The sequence below is a fragment of the Crocodylus porosus genome, unplaced genomic scaffold (genome assembly GCF_001723895.1).
Source record: "Crocodylus porosus isolate Cpor-Errol unplaced genomic scaffold, CroPor_comp1, whole genome shotgun sequence".
In the NCBI taxonomy this organism is placed as follows: domain Eukaryota; kingdom Metazoa; phylum Chordata; order Crocodylia; family Crocodylidae; genus Crocodylus; species Crocodylus porosus.
The window spans coordinates 15,254,580-15,278,606 of record NW_017728923.1 but is presented as its reverse complement, the minus strand read 5'-3'; the positions used below and the strand labels follow the sequence as shown (position 1 = coordinate 15,278,606).

Below are 24,027 nucleotides of genomic sequence, written 5' to 3'. Positions count from 1 at the left end.
GACGTGACGGCCGGGCCCTGTCCCTCCGCTGCAGCCCCTGGGGGACGACACCGAGGACGTGTCCTTGGACTTCGGCGCCGAGGAGGAGCTGAGGCTGAGGAAAGCCCGGATCAGGTGAGGGGCGGCGAGCGGGCCCGCAGGGCGAGGAGCCGTGCGGGGCCTCAAGGGCAGGGGCTGGTGGAGGTGGCGAAGGGGACACTGGCAGGTGCGCGCCAGGCCCCTGTGCTGACAGGAAGGGCAGGGATCGGGGTGACCATGAAGCAGGCCCGATCCGCGCCTGCCTGGGTCAGCCAGGCTCCTTGGCACCGAGACCTGGGTGCCTACCCGGCCACATGGGCAGACCCGTGCCCTCGCCTGTGTCACAGGAAGGCAAAGCAGAAGCTCTTGCTGGTAAGCTGGTTTCTCACATTCCCACAGAAGTTTATTTTTAAGTTTCTGAAATTCTCAGTAAAGGAAAGAGGATGAGGGCACCCCGCTGAACTGCTTCACAATGGGGTGACATTCGGGCCTCCCTCCACCTTGTCTTAACTTCCCCTTTGGTCAGTCTCACATGGTGCAAAACTGCTTGGTGCTCAGGGAAATAAGCAGCCACATCAGGGTGTGCATGGCCCAGTCGCTGATGCATTTGCACGCAGTGAGGGTACCTATAAGACTGAGGATGCTAGTGCCCTAGAAATGCACACCGAGAGGAATCACCTGTCCCTGTGCATGGCTGTTTCTGTGACCTCTTTCTGCTCATTCACCCCCCCCCCCCAGTTAAACATCCTCCCAGCAGTAGCCTTTAGTCCAGTAGCTCCTCTCAGCTACACCAAGTTACTGTGGAGTATTAAATCCCACATCAGACTTAATTAAATAGAAAATTTAAAGGGCAGCCTATTGTCCTAAAAATAAACCTAAAAATAAGCTTTTGTTTATTTTTTGGTCTTTACTATTGTTTAGTGTTCTGTGGTAGCTAGAAATGTATTTCATGGGACTAAATTAACTCTACACCTGTTTAGGGCAATATGGGATAAAGGTAACATTGCTGAAATGTTTGCCTCTTCTTTCAAGAGCAGGAAAGTAGAAACTCTTGCTTGAGTACAACAATAAAATGTTGGTTAGATAAAAACAGAAGATTTTAGCTTTTCAGTCTTGACTGATTTAAATCAGAGTGATTTCACTTCCTCCTTTTAAACATCTGCAACTCCCTTCACCGGTACATCTCAAAATAGGTTATAAAAATTACATAGATTGTATTTAACAATGTTTCCATTGCAAGTTGGATAGTTATAATAACTAGAAAAACCTAGCGTTGCCAATTTGCATCCCATGAAATCTTTTTTTTTTTTTTTTTTTTTTGTGCTAGTCCATTCACAGCATCATCTGACAATGGAGGCTGTTGCCTACAAGAGCTTATGCCTCTCTGAACCAGTTAGCCGAAGATGCCATTTTGCCCTACTCTGTCTGACTTCAGTGCAAGCACACTGGTCATGTCTGTGCTCACAGTGTCTGTAACATATACTTGAGCACCTCCTCTACCTTTTTTTTTTGTGAACTGCTCCAGGGGGGGCCCTAAGCTTTTTAAGTTTAGAAGCACGTAACACTTAAATTGTACTACAGGAGAAGAATAATTATATTTTGCTGGTTATGTCTCAGTGTATGCATGCTTATCCTGGTGCTTTTAGATGGTTTTCCCGTTTCCTAAAACTCTTCATGTTTTAGAAAGTGGAAAACTAAATGTGACTTAGTCTCCTTCCCTACATCTTCTTGTGCTTATCTCACAGTCACGTGTTTCAGATTACAAAATGGAAAGAAAGTGACTTGAAACCAGCAGTATACTTAACCCAAAGCAACAAAAAGATTCCCCATTCCTCTTATTCCCACATTTCTTACATTTTAAATTTAGATCAAAACACACAATTGTCTTATGTGCCCAGACAGTCTATACAGGGGCTCTGTGTAGGCAGAAGGCTATGCTTACCTTTTCAAAATGTAAGACTGTGCTTTTAGAGTTTCAACATTGTACATTCAGTGTTTCTCTTGGGAGAGCAGCAACTCCCCCAGGAGAAACTGAATGTTTGCATGTGGCCTAAGTATAGACTAATTTTGTTTACCTATGGATTGATTTAGGAAGCTATACATTTCTCATTGTTCAAGAGGGATACAATTTATGTTGCCTTCATTACATCCACTTTATCACTGTTATCTGCTTGGGAATTTTAAAATTAAGAAACCTATGTATACAAAAAGGGAACTAGAAACTCATTTGCTAGCTCAGAAGTAAAAGAAATATAATCCAACAGATATTTTGACAGCTGATGTCTATGTTAGTAGGTAGTTAAAGAAATAAGTAATGGTTGAAATCCTTTGGAATAATGGTTGAATATATATTAATGTAGAATTATTTGAGCTTAATGTTCATGCCCAACCAAGTCTGGAAATCTAGCTTAATACATAGATTCTTGACCAACTAAAGTCCCTATAAAAAAGGCCAATATGCTACAAGCTCAACAGTAAGTCATACTTGGTCAGCACAACTTCTATAAATCAGCTAAAACTGGTCAATGTAATTCAGTCAGAGTGAAACAGAGAAGGATGCCGTAATGAACATAAATCAAACTGTTGAACAAAATATTCGTTTTTTTGTGCTCAGTTGTCTAACATAGTAATAGAAGTTGGAGAAGTCTGCCACTGCTGGAACTTAGAGGCAGCAATCAATCAATCATCATTCAGCCAAATATGCTGCCTTTCATTTTATTTTAATCTGCCTTCCTGTTTTTACCACAGACTTCTATAACCAGTGATAAATTATTATAAGAGAGACAGATTTATGCTGTTTCCCTTGCTGTTGTGGTTTTACGTTCTGAATTTCCCATGAAGGGGGAACTCATTGTAGTTGATATTAAAAAACAGAAAAATACACCTCATCTCTTTATACTAATGGGAGAACATATCCAGAATATACAGTTGTGGAGATTTTGTGAAACATTTCTTACAACTAGGAGAGAGACATTGGCATTACATAAAGCAATTTTTCTAACTTTTTTGCCAGACTTGCAGAGGATAGTATATGAAAGCTTCTTGCACCTAGATTTCGTTTGCAGGGAAAGGTATCTTAAAAGGGATTCATCCCCCTATAGATCCACTTCACACTCAACTCTGAGAGAGAGAAATGTCACCACATAAGATCATAGTTCTGATACAATAGCTCAAGAAGCTAATGGGGATCTAGAACCATAAAACAAACTAGCCTACTCTTTGTCCATTTATCACTTTGTAGCTGAATGCAACGTAGACCCCTCTGTTATCTAACAGTGATGTTTTTCCTGGCCAGTAAAGAAAAAAATTGAAATATGATATCTCTTAGCCTTATTACTAGCCCTTCCTTAGGCTTGCCTTTACTTACAATTGCCTACTGTCGGAGTTCACAGTGTAGGGTTCCTGTTACTTGTAAAACTCCTTTCAGATTCCTCAGGCCTTCCTTTTATTTCCCACTGGAGGCCAAGCCTGAACCATGATTGGCTATTTTATGATTGGTTTTCACAGTTTCCCTAGTACAAGTTTCTCTGTTGTGTGGATTTTACAAATTCAGGAGACATCTACAGTTTAAAACAGTTGTAACAGGATGTATGCATCTCATCTTTGCTCCTTTGTAAGCTGCCTGCTAGGATTATGAGAGGAAGGATTGTTTTGGAAGAAAAAATGGTGATGTTCCATTCTGCAAAGGAGCTAAGTGTGTCTTGTGGGGAAGTGAAACAAGTAGCAGCATTGTTCCACAGGCTGAAGAAAATCAAAGTCCTTTTGCTTTTCTGTACATACTCTCCCTATGAAAGACTCTAAAAACATCCTTTGTAGGGGAAGAACACTCAAGTTAGTGTAATTAATTATTAACAAATCTGCTCTTGAAGAGTATTATCTAGTTTTATATTTTAATTGCTTGCCTTGGTGCATTGTGCAAAACTAAAATTGTAAGTTTACAATAAACAGTCTTCTTTTATTCCTTACTCCTATAAAAAATCCTAAATCTAAACCAGTCCCTATTACCCATCAACGTGCAAAGTCAGAGAAATGTTAACTCCAGTATTATGTAAGGTCTTGTGTTATGTGTTACTTGTCCATTTGATTTGTGCATTTTTTCCAGACATCTTAACAATGACTTATCTAGCTAAAACTTTTTACACTGCCTATATTGAATTGCTGTTAAAACAAAAAAAAACCAACATGAAATACCCCTACTGGATTGAAGTCAAGACACAGATAAAAGACTTAAGATTTTGATCGTTTTCATTAATTGTGTCATTTCTCTCACAAGCAACTGAAAAAACACCACTCAGTGTCACATGGTTAACATAACCAAGAAGGGGAAAGTTTGAGGTTAATGTGGGTATGATCAACTGAATGATTAATATAAAATGCTGTTGTTTGCTTGGATTTGTCCCAGCATCACACTTACTTCACCATGTAAGTGAGCTCACTACTTCGGCAAGCATTTTATTGCTGGCATTGTTTTAGAAGCATGAACTATTCTGTCTTACAAGCATATCCTAAACAATTCTCAAATGAAATGTAGATTGCAGAATTCCTGTTACTGCTGTTGATTAGTGAGTTTTTAGATTCTAGTGTTAGTTTGCAGATTGGCAGGAATAACCCCCCCCTCTACAATTGTAAATTGACTCGATGTAGAAAATTAACAGGGAACACTGCTTTGTCACACTTAATAGCAGCCTTATATATAATTGCATAACTTTTTAAAATGTTAGACTCTGGGGAAGTCAACATAGCTACTTGTAACTCAAAGCTTAGACTAAAACTTAGGATGTATAGACAGATAATTGTACACAATAGGCAATAATGAATTGGCCCTCACACTTATTTTCTTGAGTTGCAAGTAATCTTCTGTTTAACTTTTAACATCTACAAACATAACATCTATTCATTTGCAGAAGTAATTTAATTTATTCATTATGAATAAGACTTATTCCATAAGTTTTGCTTTACCTGTCTTGTCAATGTCCTAGTACAGCTGGATATTTTCATTTACTAATCAGTGTTCCCATAGCCTCTGACTTGAACCAAACTGATTATCCTCCAAACACTTACCATTGCTTTTAATTAGAAAGCAGCATAGATTTGCACAGTATATCTACTTTGGTTAAGGTATATAGCACAAGCTTTTGTGTGGCAAAGGCTCACTTTATTAGATGTTCTAATTAATAGGGGCCTCATAGAAACCATTCCAGTATTTTATATTCAGGCAACATTAAACTTAGTATTATAAACCCAGCAGTGGCTCTTTTCCCCATGATTACTGCAACTTTTCAAATTTAAGGCTTTGCTTTTATTTGTTAAATTCATGTCTCTTTTGGAGGATCAAAAATGAGATATGCAGCAGTCTTGTACATAGCATATTGGTATTCTTTGCAAATTGGACAGTGGGACTAATTGGTGATACCTCATGTGTTTTTTCTAGTCCAGGGTAGTGAGTAGCAGAACCTTAAACTGGAATCCCTTTTAAAGCTAAAAACAGGTAGGATTTTTTCTGAGCTAAGGCCTTTTATTCTGCCTAAAAACAGATAACTGGTTCAATGTGGCCCTGACTAAAGATATGACTTGCACCAACATATATCTGGCACAGTCATTTACACACTAAGATGGTAATTAAATCAAATTAGCCAGGATTGTTCAGAGGCAAAGTGTTAATTAGAATAATTCACAGGTACTTAATGTGGGACAGGGGGCTTGTTGGTCTAAGGCCCTGGGTTTGCTGCAAGATACAGTGTTCAAATGCAAATAAAGGTGGTTGTCTGTTTTTAGCCCTACAGACTAAGAAACCCATTGCTGCACTTTGAAGTACTGAGATGATGCTCCATGCCTCCCCCAACATCCTTAGTCAGGGCTAATTTGAGTTCATCGCTAGTCACACTGTGTAAATGACTGTCCCACCAGTTTCAATGCTAGTCAGCCCAAGACAAATCAGAGGAGGGATAAATCTGACTTTTTTTTTTAATTGGCAGGTGAACTTGATTAGCAAGTATAAAACCATACAAATTTCAGTGTATTATACAGTATATTGCTTCAGATGGAGGCTCTTGTCTAAGCAAGGTGGAATAGACGCAAGACAATGAAATAGCTTTCCTACTGACCAGGAATGATACTCCTTCCTCTAGCATTTCTCCTCATTTCCAAATGGGCAAAATTAGGTTTTGTGTATTTGCTTGTATCAGTTGAAACCAGTGGAACTAATAAGCACTGATTCAGATAGAGATTCATTAGTATCTCTAGTTCAGACCTGCCCCTCACAGTGAGTACTTAAAGTATTTAGGTTCCTTTATCACTATTAAAGTTTAAAATGGTCTCCATGTAAAAGGTATATCCATTTCAAATATAAAGCTTTTATAATTTAAGACGGTCTTGTTTTCAAAACAGCTCTCAATAGAATAAATCTGGCTGTTACCTTGCACATCTGTTTTTGTTGCCCTTCTGTGCTAATTGAAATATTGGTGCAATACTGAGCAGATCAAAGTACTTAACTGACATTTGGATGCTTTAAAATCATAGTGCTGACATGGGCTCCTTTTGGAAATAACAGATACAACTTGATGAAAAAGTGTGTATATTTTATTGTTCTGTATGAAGCGAAGGAAGACCACTGGGAAAACAATGCCTTTGTTGAATTAAGTACATATATGAGTGCGCATTTGACAAGTCATAGCAGCCACTAACTGAAAACTGACAGATGCTATTGAAAATTTAATTTAATTTACAGGAGCATTTCATAAGTGTAAGTGCATCCATCATTAGTAGGCATGATAATCCTATTTCTTTGTCTCATAAGTTAGTAAGTGTTCTGGATTGTTTTCCTAGGCATCCACTGGCTACCTTTTTCCACCTGTTTTTCCGAGTGAGTGCTATTGTTACCTACTTGTTCTGTGACTGGTTCAGCAAAAGCTTTGTTGCCTGTTTTGTCACTATTCTCCTCCTTCTGTCCTTTGACTTTTGGTCAGTTAAGGTAAGACATTTCTGAACCAGTAATTGAGCTTGAAAGTGTTTTGTTTGCAATTAAGAAAAAACAAAAACTTCCCAAATACACTCAAAGAATTCAGTAATCTTTTTCTTTAAACAAAATGGGAACAGCATTTACAAATATTAAAGTAGTAAGGAAGTTACCTTAGAGGTAATATGTTTGTGGCCTCTTTCTGAGACTGGATAAGGTAGCCCAGTGCCTCAGTATTGGCCTAGTTATTCAGTGTAAACTGCAGCAGGTTTGAGACTCAAAAGAAGCAGTTAATGTAAGAAAAATGGTAGCAGGGGGTATAAAAGTCTTTGGATACTTTTTCATTTTCTATAATTATGTGTTAACAAGTCCAGAGTCTAAGCATGCTGAAGTTAAAAACCAAACCAAATATTTGAAACAACTGCAGAAGGAACCTATAAGCTTAGTATAGTTCTAAGCTATCCAAGAACTGGGAAACTAGAAAGGATTACTTACAGAGCAACCCAAGCCATTGGCTTAATAGTCAGATCTGTGCAGGTGGAGTAGACTTCTTTCCCTGCCTAGAATTTTGTTGCACACGCAGAGTCCCTGTTTGGTTTATAGAGAGGTCCAGTTGGGCCAGGGGTGGCCAAAGTTTGACTCATGGGCCAGATCAGGCCTGCAGCAGTGCAAAGGTTAGTCCATTTCCCAGTAACCTTTGCACTGTGTTACTGCAGCCAGTTTCCATGGAGACCCTAGGTGCAGTGGAGCCATGACAGTGTGGGCCTGGGTTTCCATGGAATCCGGCCCCAGCAATGCTGGCAGGGCACATAGATGGGCAGGAAGCAGGCGATTTTGTGGCGGTGACAGCATAGTCTGGAGCCAGGGCAGTGGATCGCGGTTCTGCCGTGGCACCAGACCGTGCTGTCACCGCTGCAAAAATCTCAGCCCCAGCCCTGAAGCAGCTTCCTGCCCTGCCAGTGCATGGAAACCCTGGCCCCATGCTGTCATGTCACCACTGCACCTGGGGTCTCCATGGAAACTGGCCACATGGGCAGGGGCTGCTAAGAAAGTCCGGCCACCAGCCAGATCTGCCATTTTGCCCACCCCTGAGTTAGGCCATTATCCGAAAATCTGAATGGCAGAAGGTAGTAATGTCGCATTGGTATGGTGGGTCTTCTGGATACAACAGCCTTGTAGAAAAAATCATTTTGTTGAAATAAAATTCTGTCATTCAAAAAAATTGTAATCTAAAGATTGCTGGCAAAAGGTGAAAAATATAAACCTAATTCTAATCTATTCAATGCTTTCTGTTTATGTTTTGACTAGAGAGCTGGATCTAGCACCATCTCCGTAAAAAAAATCTTGGATTTTTTTTTAGGGGAACCAGGACAAAAAAACCCCTTGAGACTTTTTTTTAACCCTGACCTATAAATGATATGGATGTCCCTATCCACACAAAATATCTTATTTTCTTTCAAAATAATTAATTAATACTGTTTTTACATCAAATAGTGAAGTTTAGATTGCATTTTAATTTAAGCTTAGGCCTTTTGTAGTGTATGTAACATTACTAAAAAAAAAATCTTGAGCTTCTGAAAAGGAGAGGTAGAACAAGACATGCATGTGTTATTTTTCCTGTGCACATTAATGTCTAATATAGTAAAAAATTGCTACAGCATTTATTTGTATGTAAAGGTTAATGTCTAGCCTGTTTGTTTGAATCTGTGCAACTCGCTTGTTTACAATGAATGTTCAGTTTTTCAGTGCGTTTTATATCTTATTGGGATTTCCCCTTTCTTTTTCAAAGCCTGGGAGTGTCCCCTCATAAACAACTTTTCTAATCTTGCTTGGGAAAGGCAGGCAGATTTCCCCCTGTAATCCAAAGCATAATGCTTTAGCACCAATTCCTATTTTTAAATGGGAATAGAGGCCTCTAAACTTACCTGCCTTCAAGTTAACATGTCCCCTACCTTCACCCCTGCCCTGAAAGTTGGCATAGGTTTGAGAACTCATTTTAAACATTAATTTTAAATGTCCACATTCAAAATCATGCACTTAGAAAAGACTGGTGGTGAGTTATGTGAATTACTAAGCAATGACTGTATCCTAGAATGTTACTGGAAGACTCTTGGTTGGGCTACGATGGTGGAATCAGATTGATGAAGATGGAAAAAGCCACTGGGTATTCGAAGCAAAAAAGGTAAGAGCTGTAGTAACAATACACAATTTACCAAATATATTAAGACAGGAAAGCTGACATACTAGATACAATTAAGTTCTTTGACTATCGAATGGTCCACTGGAAAAAAATGCTGTACATTAATCTATTTACAAATATCATTGACATTACTTCTTAGGCAGTACAATTTGCTGAACATCCCAATTCCAAGGTACTTCATCATTTTAGAGTAGTTATGAAGTAAAAATCTCACTGTTCATGAGTACTTCCTTTCTGATTTCTGAACATAGACATGCATTCTAACAAACAGACTAAATGCTAGTTTCTTAACTAATTACTCAACAAAATAATGTCTCAGTGCCTCACCGTTAAGGACCTGCATCATATTTTTGTGTGTATAAAAATAGTAGTATTTGCAAGTTGTGTGTGCGTGTGTATTTTCCATATTGCTGTTGTTTAACTGAATTCCAGTTTAAGAAAAATTCATAGTCCCCCACAAAGAACTAGTCAGCTAGAATAAACCTAAATATAAACAGCAGTAAAAACAAGAATACAACTTAACTCTGAAAGCAGTGCCCTGAGACCCAAGTATTGATAAACAGTTTAGCTTTTTTCAGTAATTGAAAAATACTTTATTGTTACTCTGTTATTACTATTACTACTATTTCTATTAATGATGATGATTATTATTAAAGGTTTCTACAAATGTTGCTGCCTCAACTGAAGTTGAAGCTCGTATCTTCTGGCTTGGTCTGATTATCTGCCCCATTATTTGGACCCTGTTCTTTTTTAGCACCTTGTTTTCCTTAAAGCTGAAGTGGCTGGTAAGCATGTCATACAGCAACAACTGCAAGTAATTTGAAGGTAATAGACCATTGTAATAGAGGGTGCTCATAGCACTCAGGACAGTCCCAGAAGACTGGAAAAGGGTCAGTGTGGTCCCTATTTTCAAGAAGGGGAGGAAGGAGGACCCAGGTAATTATAGGCTGGTTAGCCTCACCTCGATTCTTGGCAAGACCTTAGGAAAAATCATAAAGGATCACATTTGTGGGGACAACACAATGTTAAGGGGAAATCAGCATGGGTTTCTAGCAGGCAGATCCTGCCTGACTAACCTAGTCTCTTTTTATGACCAGGTCACAAAGTGCGTAGATGCAGGGGTGGAGATAGATGTTATTTACTTGGACTTTAAAAAGGTTGTTGACACAGTGTCACACCCAATTCTTACAAGCAAACTGAGTAGCTGGGATGTGGATTTTTTCACAGTAAGGTGGTGAAAAACTGGCTTATGGGATGCACCTAGAGAGCAGTGGTGGATGGTGCAGTTTCTCCCTAGATAGATGTGGGCACTGGTGTCCAAATTTGCAGACACGAAACTATGGGGTACAGTTAACACACTGGAGGGCAGGGAGCAAATCCAGGTGGATTTGGATAGACTGGGGAAATGGGTGGATCAGAATAGGATGCAATTTAACAAGGATAAGTGCAAGGTGCTGCACCTGGGGAGAGAATCTCCAATAAACCTATAGACTGGGAAGTACTATTCCGAGTACCATGGCAGTGGAAAGGGATCTGAGTCTTCGCTGATGCAAAAATGAACATGAGTCACTAATGTGATGAGGAAATAAGTAAGGCTAACTGCACTCTCTTACATTAGCAGGTTCATCACAAGCACGTCTAGGGAGGTGATACTTCCCCTTATGCGGCATTGATCAGGCTGCAGTTGGAGTACTGTGTCCAGTTTTGGGCGCTACACTTCAAGAGGGATGTGGATAACCTTGGGAGGGTTCAGGGAAGGGCTACTCATGGTTGAGGGGCTACGGGTAGGATCCTATGAAGACAGACTGAGGGAGCTGAATCTCTTCAGCCTCCACAAGAGAAGGCTGAGGGGTGATCTTGTAGTTGTCTACAAACTCACAGGGGGCGGGGGGGGAGGGAGGTCAACAAGGAATATGGGACACTGTTTACCAGGTGCCCTTCAGGTTTACTAGAAATAATTGCCACAGGCTAAAGGAGATTAGATTTAGATTGGCTATCAGGAAGAAATTCTTTATGGCGAGGGTTGCCAAAATATGGAATCAGGTTCCAAGGGAGGTAGTGCTTTCCCCTACTTTGGAGGTGTTCAAGAAGAGATTAGATAGGCAGCTAGCTTGGGTTATTTAACCCCAGTGCACTTGCTGCCTAGAGCAGGGGGTCAGACTCAATGATCTACAAGGTCCCTTCTGACCCTAGAAATCTATGAAAAGAAATAAAAAACCTGAATCCTTTAAAATAAGTCAGATTTATACTTCGTGATATCTTTAAGTCGCAAAGATCCAGTGGAAGCCTTAACGTATAGAATCTCTACTTGCCAGCTAGAGGTCATCCCTCTGGTGGGGTACAGGTATTATCATTCTTAACTTCACCCCTCCAAGACTGGCTAGTCATCCCTTTAGTTCAACTCCCAGCAACCAGTAGTACAGGTTTAGCTCTCCAGTCTAAAATTTTTCTGTTGTAGCCAGAGGAAATAAACTAGAAGAGAAGTGAGAGATTATTTCTGCCGAACAAATTATGCAGCTGGATGTGTTAAATAATAGTTAAATAGTATGAAGGAGTACTACATTACTAATTAACTTTCCAAAATGAAAATTTGAATTATTGGAAGTAATTTTTTAATGGTTTAAATGACCATGCAGTTTAAACGTACATGTTAATCATCCTAAACTTTTGATTATTTCTAGGCTCTTGTGATAGCTGGAATCTCCCTTCAAACTGCTAACTTATACGGATACATCCATTGTAAATTAGGAGGACAAAAAAGCATCAGCCAAGTAACTTCCAGACTCCTATCACAGCAGATGTTTCAAAGAGTAAGTGTTTTGATAACAACCAACATTATTTGCAAGACATACAGCCACTTTTAATTAAACTGAACATGATGATTCACATTTTGCATGGATGATTTAGGAATTTTAGAGTTACTGATTCACTGGAGAAAGAGGCAAGTAGTCTCAAGAAGAAGAAAAGTCTGAAGCAGTCCTGAAAAGGATTGCTATATATGGAAGTGTTCCCCTGGAAGGTGGACTTTAACTTTCAAATGAATTCCAGGACAGTTACAGGTCTTCTTTTTGGTAGAGGGAAATCTATGAATTTTTCACTCTAGGTTGGAGTCAATAGAAGCAGATTTGTTTAAGTGTAGAATGTGATGGCAACTCTTCCCAATGCATTCTGGTTTTAGGATATTGAGTAATGTGGGAGAGTGATCCACTACCCAGTGCAACCTCTTATAGCACCACAGCTGTGTTCTCCTGTTATTTCAGGCCCTGTAATGGTCTGCTTGCCTCTCCTGAAATTCAGCACTCCAGCCCCATATTTAGCCCCACCCCTTCTCAGGTAGCAGTTATCCAGAAAATTCCCAACACTCATGCCTACCTACTATGGCTTCTCAACACCACATTTTTCTTTTTAAGTCCTAATCCTCTGGGGTACCTAAGCAACACTTTTTTCTCAAAACACAACCCCACCTTACTTAAGCATCTTATGGTTCCTTGCTGTTCAAAGGGTTGACCTTTGCTGGTCCTGGTCTTCCATTTTCTTGGGGCCCACCCCAGGAGCTAGCTATTTTTCCTTTTTCAAGCCGCAGATTTACCAACCCACTGAAGTTGCCATTGCTCCTTTTAAAGAAAATGTAAGTCCTCTCAGCTGCATCTGCTAATGATTCCTGCAAATGCCCAGGTGCAGCCATGAGGGCCAACTGAGCGCTTCAGTTCCTGATAATTTTTTTCTGCCAGCATGGGGATTTTGCAGCCACAAAACGTCAGTTTCCTCTGCTCATTCCACAGGACAGACGAGAAGAATTTCAGAAGTCTGTCTTGAAGGGTATGGAAATGCACAACCATTAGGTGAGCAAATACATAGGGTTGATGCAGGAAAACCTGATTAAAAAACCTGTTTTCTTAAATGAAAAGTCTTTATTACTTTTATAAAATATATTGATATTAGCATTATGCAGTAGTTACAAAATGTGTCTGGACAAGAAAAAAAGTTGTCCAGAGTCTTTTTAATGACAGATCTAAAATTGATAAGAAAAAGAAATACAGACTAACACATTAAAAAGGCAGAGTCAGAAAGAAAATCTACATCTTTAAGTCAAGGTAAAGGCAAGTTCTCGATCTTGCTATGCAAGGATTCCTTGCTTCAGTTTAAGCAGTTTATCAGCTTATCTTAAAGGGGGATTTCTGACCACACAGTACTGGCCTTAAGCATTCAGTACCTTAAATTACCAAGAGATTAGTCAGTGTTCAGGCTTAAACTTTTCTTTCATTACATTCTGGAGTTGGCAGTTTCCCTAAACTCGCCTCATTTTGTTGGGTAACCATATAGTTAAACTTGAACTGATTTAGTTTGAAAGAAAATGGAATTAATCTTTTCCAACTAGAAGAAATCAGAGTGCAACTATTACAGATAAGGGAAAACAACATCATCTTGTCTAAAGATGGCCAGTTAGAAGGTAGGGCAGGGTGGCACCTTAGAGACTAACTCAGTGATTTTTTTTCAGCCAGGGTGCTACATAAGATTCACAAAATAAACCTGGTGAATTAAAATAGGAAACCATAGTGTCATATAACATTCTGGCCTGTTGTGGTCTTTATGTTCTTTGCAACAGAATTGCGCTACTTTTCCAATACTCAAAAAAAGCCAACTCAAGTGAAAGCATTTTCTGATGTGGGTCTCGAGTCTAAAAAGGTTGAGAACCACTAGACTAAATGGTTCAGAGGGGTATTAACATCTGACAAAACAGATTGCTGGCTATGAAAGCTAACTGGTAAGGTAGAATGGTGGACTGATGCTTATAAAAGCTTATGCCTTGTTGAACTAGTTCGTGTCTAAAGTGCTACCCTGCCCTGCTGGCTGATTGAAGACTAACACAGAAACTGCCTCTGTAAAAATGGCTAGTGATATTTTCCCACTAGATAATGTCATCATTTTCCTTTCCCAGAAAGACAATGTAGTCCTGAGAGAAGTCCACACTAAATTGAAAACTACAGCCTAAAGTCTGTTAGTCGAAGGAAAAATGTCTTCAAGTGATCTTATTCAGTAAGTGCATGGAAATATACACAACAGTTGATCTCCAGAAGACTTGAAGAAAATACTAATAGTTAAATGACTTGGGTAAATGGAACACATTATGTATGTTTCAATGAAAACAAACTGTTTAATATGTAAGTTTCTGAATAAATGCTATGCGTGTGTTGTAACAGTTATAACTTTAAAGCATCAACTGGATTAGATGGCCATTAGTGTGTTACAGTAACAGCAAGCTATAAAAACAGAAAATTAAGAGGCAGCAATTAATTACCAAAAAATTTATTTGCAAATAGAAAACTCTTTACATTTGATTCTGATAATTGAGGACATAAATTATTTTCCTATAATTAATATGAAATATGTATAAAATCCATTCACTAGTCAGATCTACTTTTCTTGAGATTGGTGTAAACCACAATAATCTTGAATTCCTGAAAAGAAGCAAGCAAAATAGTACTGAGTTTAGTATTTGGACATTCCATGAATTTAGGGTTTGTTGTTTTGCTTTTTTTCAAACTAACTTGTTTAATCTGAAATGACTGAAAAAGTTTCTCACATGCTACATGCCCTTTTGAGTACTGTCTATCTGCCTACTCTTCTGGAGGTGGATGTGAGTAAGAATATGAAACTAAATCATACAATATTACTGATTAGGAAATTACCCAATTTCCCTTTAAATGCCTGCTTGAAGTATTAAAACTAGTTGTCAGAATAAGTGAATAGGAAATTTTTGGAAACTAAGCATACAAAATGCATGCAATTAAAGGATTATTAATGGTGGGGTTTGACTAAGGTCATGCTGTAGGCACCTGTGTGACATTTTGGTAAGGTAACTACTGTGAGCTGGGAGAAGTATCCAAACACAAGCTTCCTTGCATGAGCTACTTACTTTGGATGATATTTTTGTAAGATGATGTAGCTGGGGACTCAGGTACTTCAGACAAAAATGACTGGCCGTTATCACAACTCTTTCCTGGAAAAGGAAAAATTAAGATAACTACTTAACTATGGAAAAGTTACCCTCCACCAATGATGTTTAATTCTAGTGAATCAAGAGCGTCTGCTGCTCTTACCACGTTTCTTCCTGTATCAGGCACGTCTATAGAGCTACATGTAGCAGTTCTCACAGGTATTTATAAGAAAACACTTGACTACTTCAGTTTATCGTGTTAAGGCCCTGATATTTCTAAATCAAAGACTATAAATGCATTCTCTTTTGCCTAGATGGGATGCTGCTCTTTAATTTCACGGAAATTATGTGGCAATACCAACCTGGTCTTGCTTTACATTAACTTCCACAATGTCATCTGCTATTTAATTATCTTTAGGCAGCACATCAGATTACATCCACTACAATTCCAACATGACTCATGACTTGAACTACTTTTGTAGCTGAAATTTTAAAAGTACAGCTCTCATTTTATCAAACCGTGGCATTTACAAAATTTTGTTCTTCCTTCTAATGGGTTTGGTTTCATCTAGTCTTCAGTGTAAATGAACAACTTGCCAAAGAAATTACATGTTCCAATAAAAGGTAAAGGCTAAGATTATTATAGTTTATAGCTACAAAAGTGACTATCACTGCTCGTTTCCAAACAACTTACTCTTTTCAATATTTTTCCATTTATCAACATTTTGGGAAATGGTATTTAGAACAGAGATTTTTAGATTGTTATCATAGTGACTAAATGCTTACTTGATAAACCAAGTCAGAGCACTGTAAACTACTACTGGACACCTCTACCTATTTAAAATGTGCACTATAAAGATTACCTATCTGAGGATCTAGAGGCACTTTACCCAGGAGAGAAACATTTAAATTTTTGCACATCATCTCTGCACCTCCTGTTGTTGGAGGAAAGATTTGAGATTCATTCTGTAATGGGGGAAATAAAGAGAGAGACATTTGCAACCAAGACCATTTTAAGAACATTTTCAGTTGTGCATAACAATATTTTCTGAAACGTCATGGGATACTGAAATTCCATTTAAGATTAGAAAGACTAAACATTTTGGGCTTTTTGAAGGCTGATTAAAGTAGTTTCCTGGCATGTGATCACTAAACACATTGATGTTCTACACAAATCAGTTTTTCCCCAATAAATGTTTTTAGATATGTATGTATAAATTCTGAAAATAACGCGTCAGACTGCTCCTTTACTTTTCAAGGTTACCATTCATTCAAAATGCATATTACAAACAATGCACATTTTAAAGTTTTTGAATGCTGATATAATAAAAGTGAGGGATTTAAAAACAAAACATGCTTGAATTTTGAATGAATCCAATATCTAGGACTCCTGAGATAGATAAATGCTTCCCAGTTTTGCAAGCATTTAGATATTTAAGTGGGCAATGGCCTAGAGGCTTGTAGGTCATCATTAATTAGGAAATCAAGAGTTGTGTCATTACTGCTGCCCAATCCTCCAGGTAGGCAAGATACTGTAATTTTGTTTTTCTCTCCTAATTCTCATAATCTTTGTTTGTTATAATGAGTACATGCCATCAGCCTGGGAGTGGTTTTAAAAAACACTTAAAGCCCATTCTAAAAATTGCAGAATTATTTGCAAAAACAAACAATGTATTTTAAGCTTACTCATTTAAAAGATTTATCAGGAACTCTATCCCGGAGAAACTGCCAGGAATAAGAAAACATTTATAAATTTTGAACAAACTTTTAGAAGCAAAATAGGCAAGGGAGAAGTGGCAAGTTTTTGATCACACAGCACTTCAGAAGAAGTCTCTCACATCCCAGAAGCTGCATTCACAAGAGATATTAAGAAATGCCAGATAATGAGCCCTTTGAATGACAGGTATTTAAGAAAAGGAGTTAATAAGAAACACAGATCTCAAAGCAAGCTTGTTATTCAAAGATGGATGCCACGCATAACTTTTAAATTGCCTTAAAGCAGCTGAAGCCTTTAAGATGAAATTGCTATCTCCACAGTGTTGTTACTGAAGAAACACAGATCTAGGAACCCTGGCCTTAGGAAATTCTGAAGGATATATGTACGTGTATGTGTTCTTGGTGGAAACAGCAGCAAGCAAAACGATTTTTTAATTTTTTTAACTACTTCCCACATGATTCTCTTAATGAACAGCTATCAGACGAACAGACAATTCTGACGTGGCCAAAAAAAATCCCCTTCACTCCCACAATCACTAACTACATACCCCAAATACATATACCCAGACATATTTGAGTGAATAGAGGTAGTAGGTTTACTATTACCTTACATTTTGGGCATATAAAGCCACTCATATTTTCAACAACACCGATGATTGGCAGTTTAACCTTATGACAGAAGTTGATTTCTTTCCGAACATCCTGCAGGGATACTTCCTGTCAATAATTCAGGATTAATTGTTATTTTGATAATGGTATCATTCACCTATGCAGTTGTCCTGCAAAACTAAACCTCCTAGCAAAGAAGAATTCAAGCCTCTGTTCAAAGAAGAGTTCTTATGGAATAGCTTCAATTCAAATTCTGAAAATATGAACTACTGTCCATTACACTAGAAAAAGAGATTTTGTGACTTGATGTGAACTAAAGATAAAGCAAACTATTTCTGTTCCTTCAGTTTTCTTCTGACAAGTTTAAATCTGACTGAAACAATGAAGCCAGTTCAGCCATATCAATGTTTTATCACCTACATTCATTTAATAGCTTTAGTTCTTTAAAATAGAACTTATGCAAATATTTTCCTCTTGTTGTTATAGAGAAAGACATCAGGTGAGAATGCTGAGAAGACAAAGGGGAAGCAGTTTACTGTTATTTCCAAATTAAAATGAAATACATTACAGCAACTCAAAATGTTCTCACACAAGTAATGGAGATCATCTCCCACTGACTTTTTTCAATCACATAACCTTGCATTCTTTACATACACTTCCTTCATAATACTCCATTTGTTTCTTGCCACCTCTCTCTCTGTTCCTTTAATATCCATACTGGGTATCCAGAGAATAAGCAAGAAGTATTTATGAGATGAGATATCTTTTACTAACAGCTCTCCCATATATGAATTAATTTGCCCACTTAAAACGCAAGGTGGGCAGCTAACTTTGGTTTGCTTCAATGGTCATCTGAACCAGTTACAGACCAAGTGAAGAACAGATGCTATGGTTAAACCTAACTGTTAAGCAATAAAACTACTTGAAAAATGGCCATTATCACCGATGAAGCAAAGAGAGATTAGTAGGAGCAGGTAAGGTGTAATGAACATAGACTGTATTTTCTTAAGGCTATAGTTTCTAATAAAGTTAGGAATTTTTATTCTCAGGCCTGTCTTCTGAAGGTAGTGTGTAGGTTCCTTGAGGACAATGACTTGGAGGTCAGAAACAGAGTGGTTGTTCTGTGAAAAATGTACCTCACACTGGTGACGACATTTTCCATCTTTTACTGTTTTTCTGTGAACTCAGTCTAGAGTGTAGTGATGATTTAGTTTCACCCACATAGTTTCTATCAGGTTATCTGGACCACTGGATGAGGTACATCACATTCTGTGATAGGCAGACATAGGATCCCTTAGATTCTAATATTTTTGTTGTGGGAAGCATGGATAGCGCTGGCAGTAGAGATCTGTCAGCAGGTTCTGCATTTGTTTAGATAAGTTCTTGTTTCACGGGGTGTTGGCCAGTGGAGGTTTGGCTTTTAACAATGATTTTGATGAGGTTGGGGTGTTTGTTCAGAAGGCAGGAGAGCTAGCAGGAAAAGGGCACCTGAGAAAATTTCTTTCAAAGTGTCACCCTCTTCAAGTATGACTTAACTGTTAATTATATTTTTATAAGCTCCAATGTGGAATGGTATGCGATAACCAAGTGGAGGTTAACAATTTTATATTTTGCTAGATTTGTGCAAGGTATTTTGAATAGCTTGTTCAAAGATGAAGTATTTTTTGGAGTGTCTTTGCTAGATAAAGCTTGTTTTTAGATTGTTCATGAAACCTACCTCACCATTCTTATCAGAACAGATGCAGTGATATCTGAAGATGTAGCTACAGATATTAAGTTTCTTCTTGAGTTTGGGGTGGTTACTGATTTTGTGGAGGCTGGTGGCTTGGTTTTGGGTTTTTTGCATATGGTTTTCGTAGTGCCATTCTTTAGGTTGATTATGGCTTATATACAAAAGCTGACGTTAGGGTGGTAAGGGTTAAACTGACCATGGAAATCAAGCCTACAATCATGATTCCCAGGCATTTAGTCCATATAACAAAGATGTCATCTATACTGCACCTACAGCAGGGGTGCTTAACCTCCAGCCTGTGAAGCAGTGTCATGCAGGCTACAAGGCTTCCTACAGATTCAAAAATTAGATAGTGGAAGCATTAATTACTGTTCCTGTCGCCAAATTTCCATCCCCATGGGGAGACCTCAGGCTGGATGATGAGATGCTCTGTGTTACATCACCACTCTGCAGTGGGGCCGTTATGCAGGGTCTCTCTGCAGCTGGATCCAGTACATGGGGTTGGGCCAGTGTGCTAATTCCTTGCATGGGATCCAACTCTTGGCCAGAAGGTTGAGCAGCACTAATCTACAGTGCATGGATTTGGTAGTACATTTTTCCAAAGTCTTGTTAAAGGTGTCTCAACACAACTGGCACATTTGGTGCAGATAAAATGGGGGACTTTCACAGCATGTTGTAGCTGAAAAATCTAAGAGTGATTTGTGGTCTTGTAGATACTTTAGACATGGTGGGATCCCTCTGTGTTAGCATCTAGGCCAGTGATGTCTATAGGGGCAAGGATGTTAGTGCCAAAGAGGTGGTTTGTGTTGTGGATTTTATTAAGAAAGTCTAATCATGGGGACAAATTCAAGTAACAAGCAGCTTGAGGATGGTTCCTAGGAATGCAGATACTCCTCCATTGATGGTAGTATGCTTAAATAGGATGGGCCTATGCAGGGTATTTTGTGCATCTTAGGTAGCACATAAGAAGTTCCTAGAGTGGGATTAGTGGAGGCAGTTATGCAGATTTTCTTGGAATTGATAGGGAAACAGTTGCTGAGGTGCTGTTTGAGTTCAAGGATGAATAATATGACATCCATCCTTGAGTTCATTGAAACGGCTGGTGGCAGACAGCTGCATTAGCCTTGCAGATATAGCCCTTCCAGTTTATGGTTAATATAGCTCCTTTCCATTTGCTTAACTTGATCATTATTTGTTGTTAGATATTGAGGAGTGTATGCCTTTTTTTCCCAAGGGGAGTGTGTGGCAGTGGTTACTGCAGTAGCTGGTTCCACTGTGTGCTGGATTGCCATTATCAGTTTATTACTAAACAGCAGACCCAAACCTGCCAGTCTTCAGCTCTATTTCTCTAATTTTCCTAGTTTCCTGCCACTAACCTCAATCCTAATAACTTTTTTTGTTTTAAATCACAAGAAAGGAAGCCATATCAAAATCTCCATTTCCTTTAAAAAGTCAACATTCCCTAGCATCTTAAATCTTTTCTTGCTTTCCAATGTTTTCTCGACAGCCCTATATATCCATAGTTTTATGATACTGAAGACTTCAAAATGCCACACAGAGCAGCATGGTATTTATTCAGCTAATTTTTGTTTAAAATCAACATACTGATGTTCAGAGCAAACTGACAGTATACTAGATCTCAAAACTTTGGTTTTGTACTCAGTACTTTGTGACAGATGGGATCACGCTGGCTGTATTCCTGAACTGATCAAAGAAAATTCCAATGGCATTAAAACCATTTAAATCCTCCTCTCTCACAGATAGACATGCTCACTCTACCTTACTGTATTGTCTACATTCAATGACAGATCTATCATCTTAACTAGACTTTGCTATAACCATTTTTTCTAGAATTAAATAATACGCGCCTCGGAATTTACCTGTAATTATTAAAAAGTTACAGTTCTCTTACCTGAGGAGTGGTGATTATAACTGCCCCATCTATGTGTGTTGCACCAAGATATTGCATAATAGATAGATGTTCATCTGAAGTACCTGGGGGTGTATCTACAATCAGGTAGTCAACTTCACCCCAATCCACATCCCGAAGAAACTGTTTGATCAATCCTAAAATGTTTAGAGTAAAAAACTTGACAATTCAAAACTTCACATTCAGAACAGTAAGCATACAGTTCTGCTGTTAACTTAAGGTAGACATGATTAGAAATTCCCAATATAAAGTCTTTGACTTTATTGAGCATTTTTGCTGAATACAGTTTCAGAATTTGATCCATTAAATCTATTATTCAAGGGGTCATTTCAAGATCTATTTGGTTCTGAAAATGTAGCCTAAAGAAAAATGGCACCAACTACTCAAAACATCTATTGGCTTCTGTGACCCCCCCTTTTTTAACTCCTGGTGGCTCCTGCTGAGCTACCACAAATGAATGTCAGCTAAATTCTCTTCATGTCCAGCCTCAGAATTGCCTAGTTGCAATCAAAGACAAGGTAAGGAGAGGAACAGTAGCTATTGTGTTGTTTGTGAAACCACTGTTATTTCTAAAGCTGCACATGAAGTAAATAAAATAATTTGACTTTTTTTTAAAATCACTGTATTAGACATAGAGGGTGCCTATACACATGCAGCAAGTCTGCTCTGATGTGCTGTAATTACAGTGCATCAGAGCAGACTTGATTAACTGAGTCTGCTGGAGTGTGGTAAATACACTGTTAATCAACAAAGAACAAATGAGAGGTTTTCTGCAAAGCTCCCTCTGTATCAGTTTATTTTTATTTTACACATGTAAAAAGTGATGTGTGTTTACATGTTGAATTATTAACCAATTAAGGTAGAGCTACCTACTTATTTTTCCTTTTAAAGAACTGAGTCAGATGAAAAGTTTATTTCTTTTTCAGATTTTCAATGAATCTAGGTTTAAATGTTTGATACTCGTGTATATCCAAGTTATGAATCATTTTGAAAGCTAATATAGATTTGTATTAGCAACAGTCAACAAATATAAATGCTTACCCTGTCTGAAACTTAAAATTTACATTTTATTGTCAGAAATATTCAAGATATTTAATTTGATCATATGATGAATCTTTGATTTCCATTCATCTACGGTCATCAGTAACACCTAATCCAAACCAAATTTTATAGGAAAAAACTGAAGCATTATCCAAACTGCAGTAGTTTACCACCATGGATAAAACAATCTTTGAAAATACACACAAGGTACAGACCATTTTTTTTGGGCCCTCTCCAGATAACAGCGTCATCAGGACTACTAAGCAAGAATCCCACTGACATGACACCTAAGTTTTCTTCAACATACTAAAAGAGAGGAAGCAGAATATTAAGTTAACTTTTATGAGCACTTAACTTGTTCACTTCATTTTTTTCTCATGAGTAAAAGGTTGTACATGATTTCTATACAACAGCCAATAATCTGACTACATTTATATCTTAAAGAGCCTTTCCTAAACTCACAGAACCAACTGTAATTACAACAACAATGTTCTGCAGAATCTTTTTGGGGGCATGTCAGTAAGACACCACATCCTTCCTCATTCAACAGAGGTTTCTGTTTGCAGGATACACCTTGGAGGCGGTAATTAAATAACGGGGGGTTTGTTTGCATGTTGTTAGCCTCCAGCTGATATTCATTGGCTCATAGGGGCCATGCTATCATCAATAGTTTCTATTTAGAAAAGTGAAGTATCATGTAGGTAAATAAGAATAATGAACCTGACTATTCTATTTTCTTTGTCCAAACTGAAGTGGCAGAAACTTTTTCCTTTTGAAAAAAAGAAAAGTTACCTTTTATTTTGAAAAGCCAAGCTATTTGAACTTAAAGGAAATGTAAAGCTTAATATTTTATATTAGGTTAAATATTTAAGACTGAACTAGGTTTAATATTTAAGATTTAAAAAAGTAGTCTTTTAAAGAGCAGAACTTGCTCTTCTCTCTCGAGCCTCAAGAATAATTCTTTAAATAAAAAACAATATGAACAAGAAGAATGAAAAGCTTTACAAAGTCCACACACACACACAGCTAACTTACCACAGGAGACCATCCAAAACCACTCTGATGAACCTGACAATGGAAACATAAAGTTAAAAAATAATTCTGTAAGAAGCATATATACAAATTATGTCAAAAACAAGCTATATTTCAAGCTTGGTGCTCAGAAACAAGCTGTCCAATCAATGCTGTTGGACAGTCAAATGGCCAAGCTTAAGAAATTGCAAAATGCCTGAACTCTTCAGCAAACAATACATTCTACTGAAGTAAAAACTGCAGGCATGCTGCCTTACAATTTACAATACATCCCTCAGATATCGTGGTTGCTTCTTAGTAGAGGTGCACTGATGCAATGGTCCATATTGTATTAGCACCCATAAAAAGGAAAACTGACATTATCAGCAATTGGCTTTTTTTGTCTGATATGGCTGATAATGTCCATGATAAAAGCCACATGCATGGACACAACGGCAGCATGCATGTGGTCTGCCCGGCAGCATCTGGTGAAGTCTGTTGGGAGAGTATGGGGGGAGAGCATAGAGGCCCCAAGAGTGAGGAAGGGAGTAGGGCAAGGGCTGGGGCAGATGCTGCCCAGCCAGGACAGGGTGGGACACAGGACAGAGCCCAGAGTGGCTTGTTTGGGGGGCAGCTCCTGCACATACCCTTGGGGAGGCATGGGGTTGCGCAAGTTCCCTGGATCTCTGCATGGGACAAGGGCAGACTGCCACTGCAGACTGGGGCCAGGGGCAGCACCGGGCTCTTCCCAGCAAGGTAGTTGGGCTGGGGCTGCTCTCCTGGTGGGTAGTGACAATGCTGAGAGGGGGTACTACAGGGTAGGCTACAGCCACCCCAAAAGTTGCCGTAGCCCTCCCCCCCGCCCAGTGCTTCCGCC

General features: G+C 38.5%; 2 protein-coding genes across 2 annotated transcripts in view; one reads left to right on the top strand and one right to left on the bottom strand.

Moving 5' to 3' along the window:
* Positions 1-16: 16 nt before the first annotated feature.
* TVP23A (trans-golgi network vesicle protein 23 homolog A) lies at positions 17-14,365 on the top strand (the record flags this gene model as incomplete). The annotated part of the gene is made up of 7 exons (XM_019540100.1): positions 17-114; positions 6,844-6,988; positions 9,066-9,155; positions 9,830-9,958; positions 11,855-11,983; positions 12,956-13,015; positions 14,113-14,365. Coding segments are annotated over 6 exons (651 nt in total), but the record flags the coding sequence as incomplete, so codon positions are not given.
* A 99-nt stretch (positions 14,366-14,464) lies between these two features.
* The window catches only part of NUBP1 (nucleotide binding protein 1), a 21,869-nt gene continuing 12,306 nt past the window's right edge, over positions 14,465-24,027 (bottom strand). Inside the window, exons 5-11 of the mRNA XM_019540099.1 lie at positions 23,175-23,207; positions 22,355-22,445; positions 21,081-21,235; positions 17,434-17,544; positions 15,975-16,077; positions 15,091-15,174; positions 14,465-14,632 (exon numbers count right to left, since the gene is read on the bottom strand). Coding sequence (XP_019395644.1) covers positions 14,589-14,632; positions 15,091-15,174; positions 15,975-16,077; positions 17,434-17,544; positions 21,081-21,235; positions 22,355-22,445; positions 23,175-23,207 — 621 coding nt within the window. The 3' untranslated portion in view covers positions 14,465-14,588. The remainder of the gene's footprint in view (positions 14,633-15,090; positions 15,175-15,974; positions 16,078-17,433; positions 17,545-21,080; positions 21,236-22,354; positions 22,446-23,174; positions 23,208-24,027) is intronic.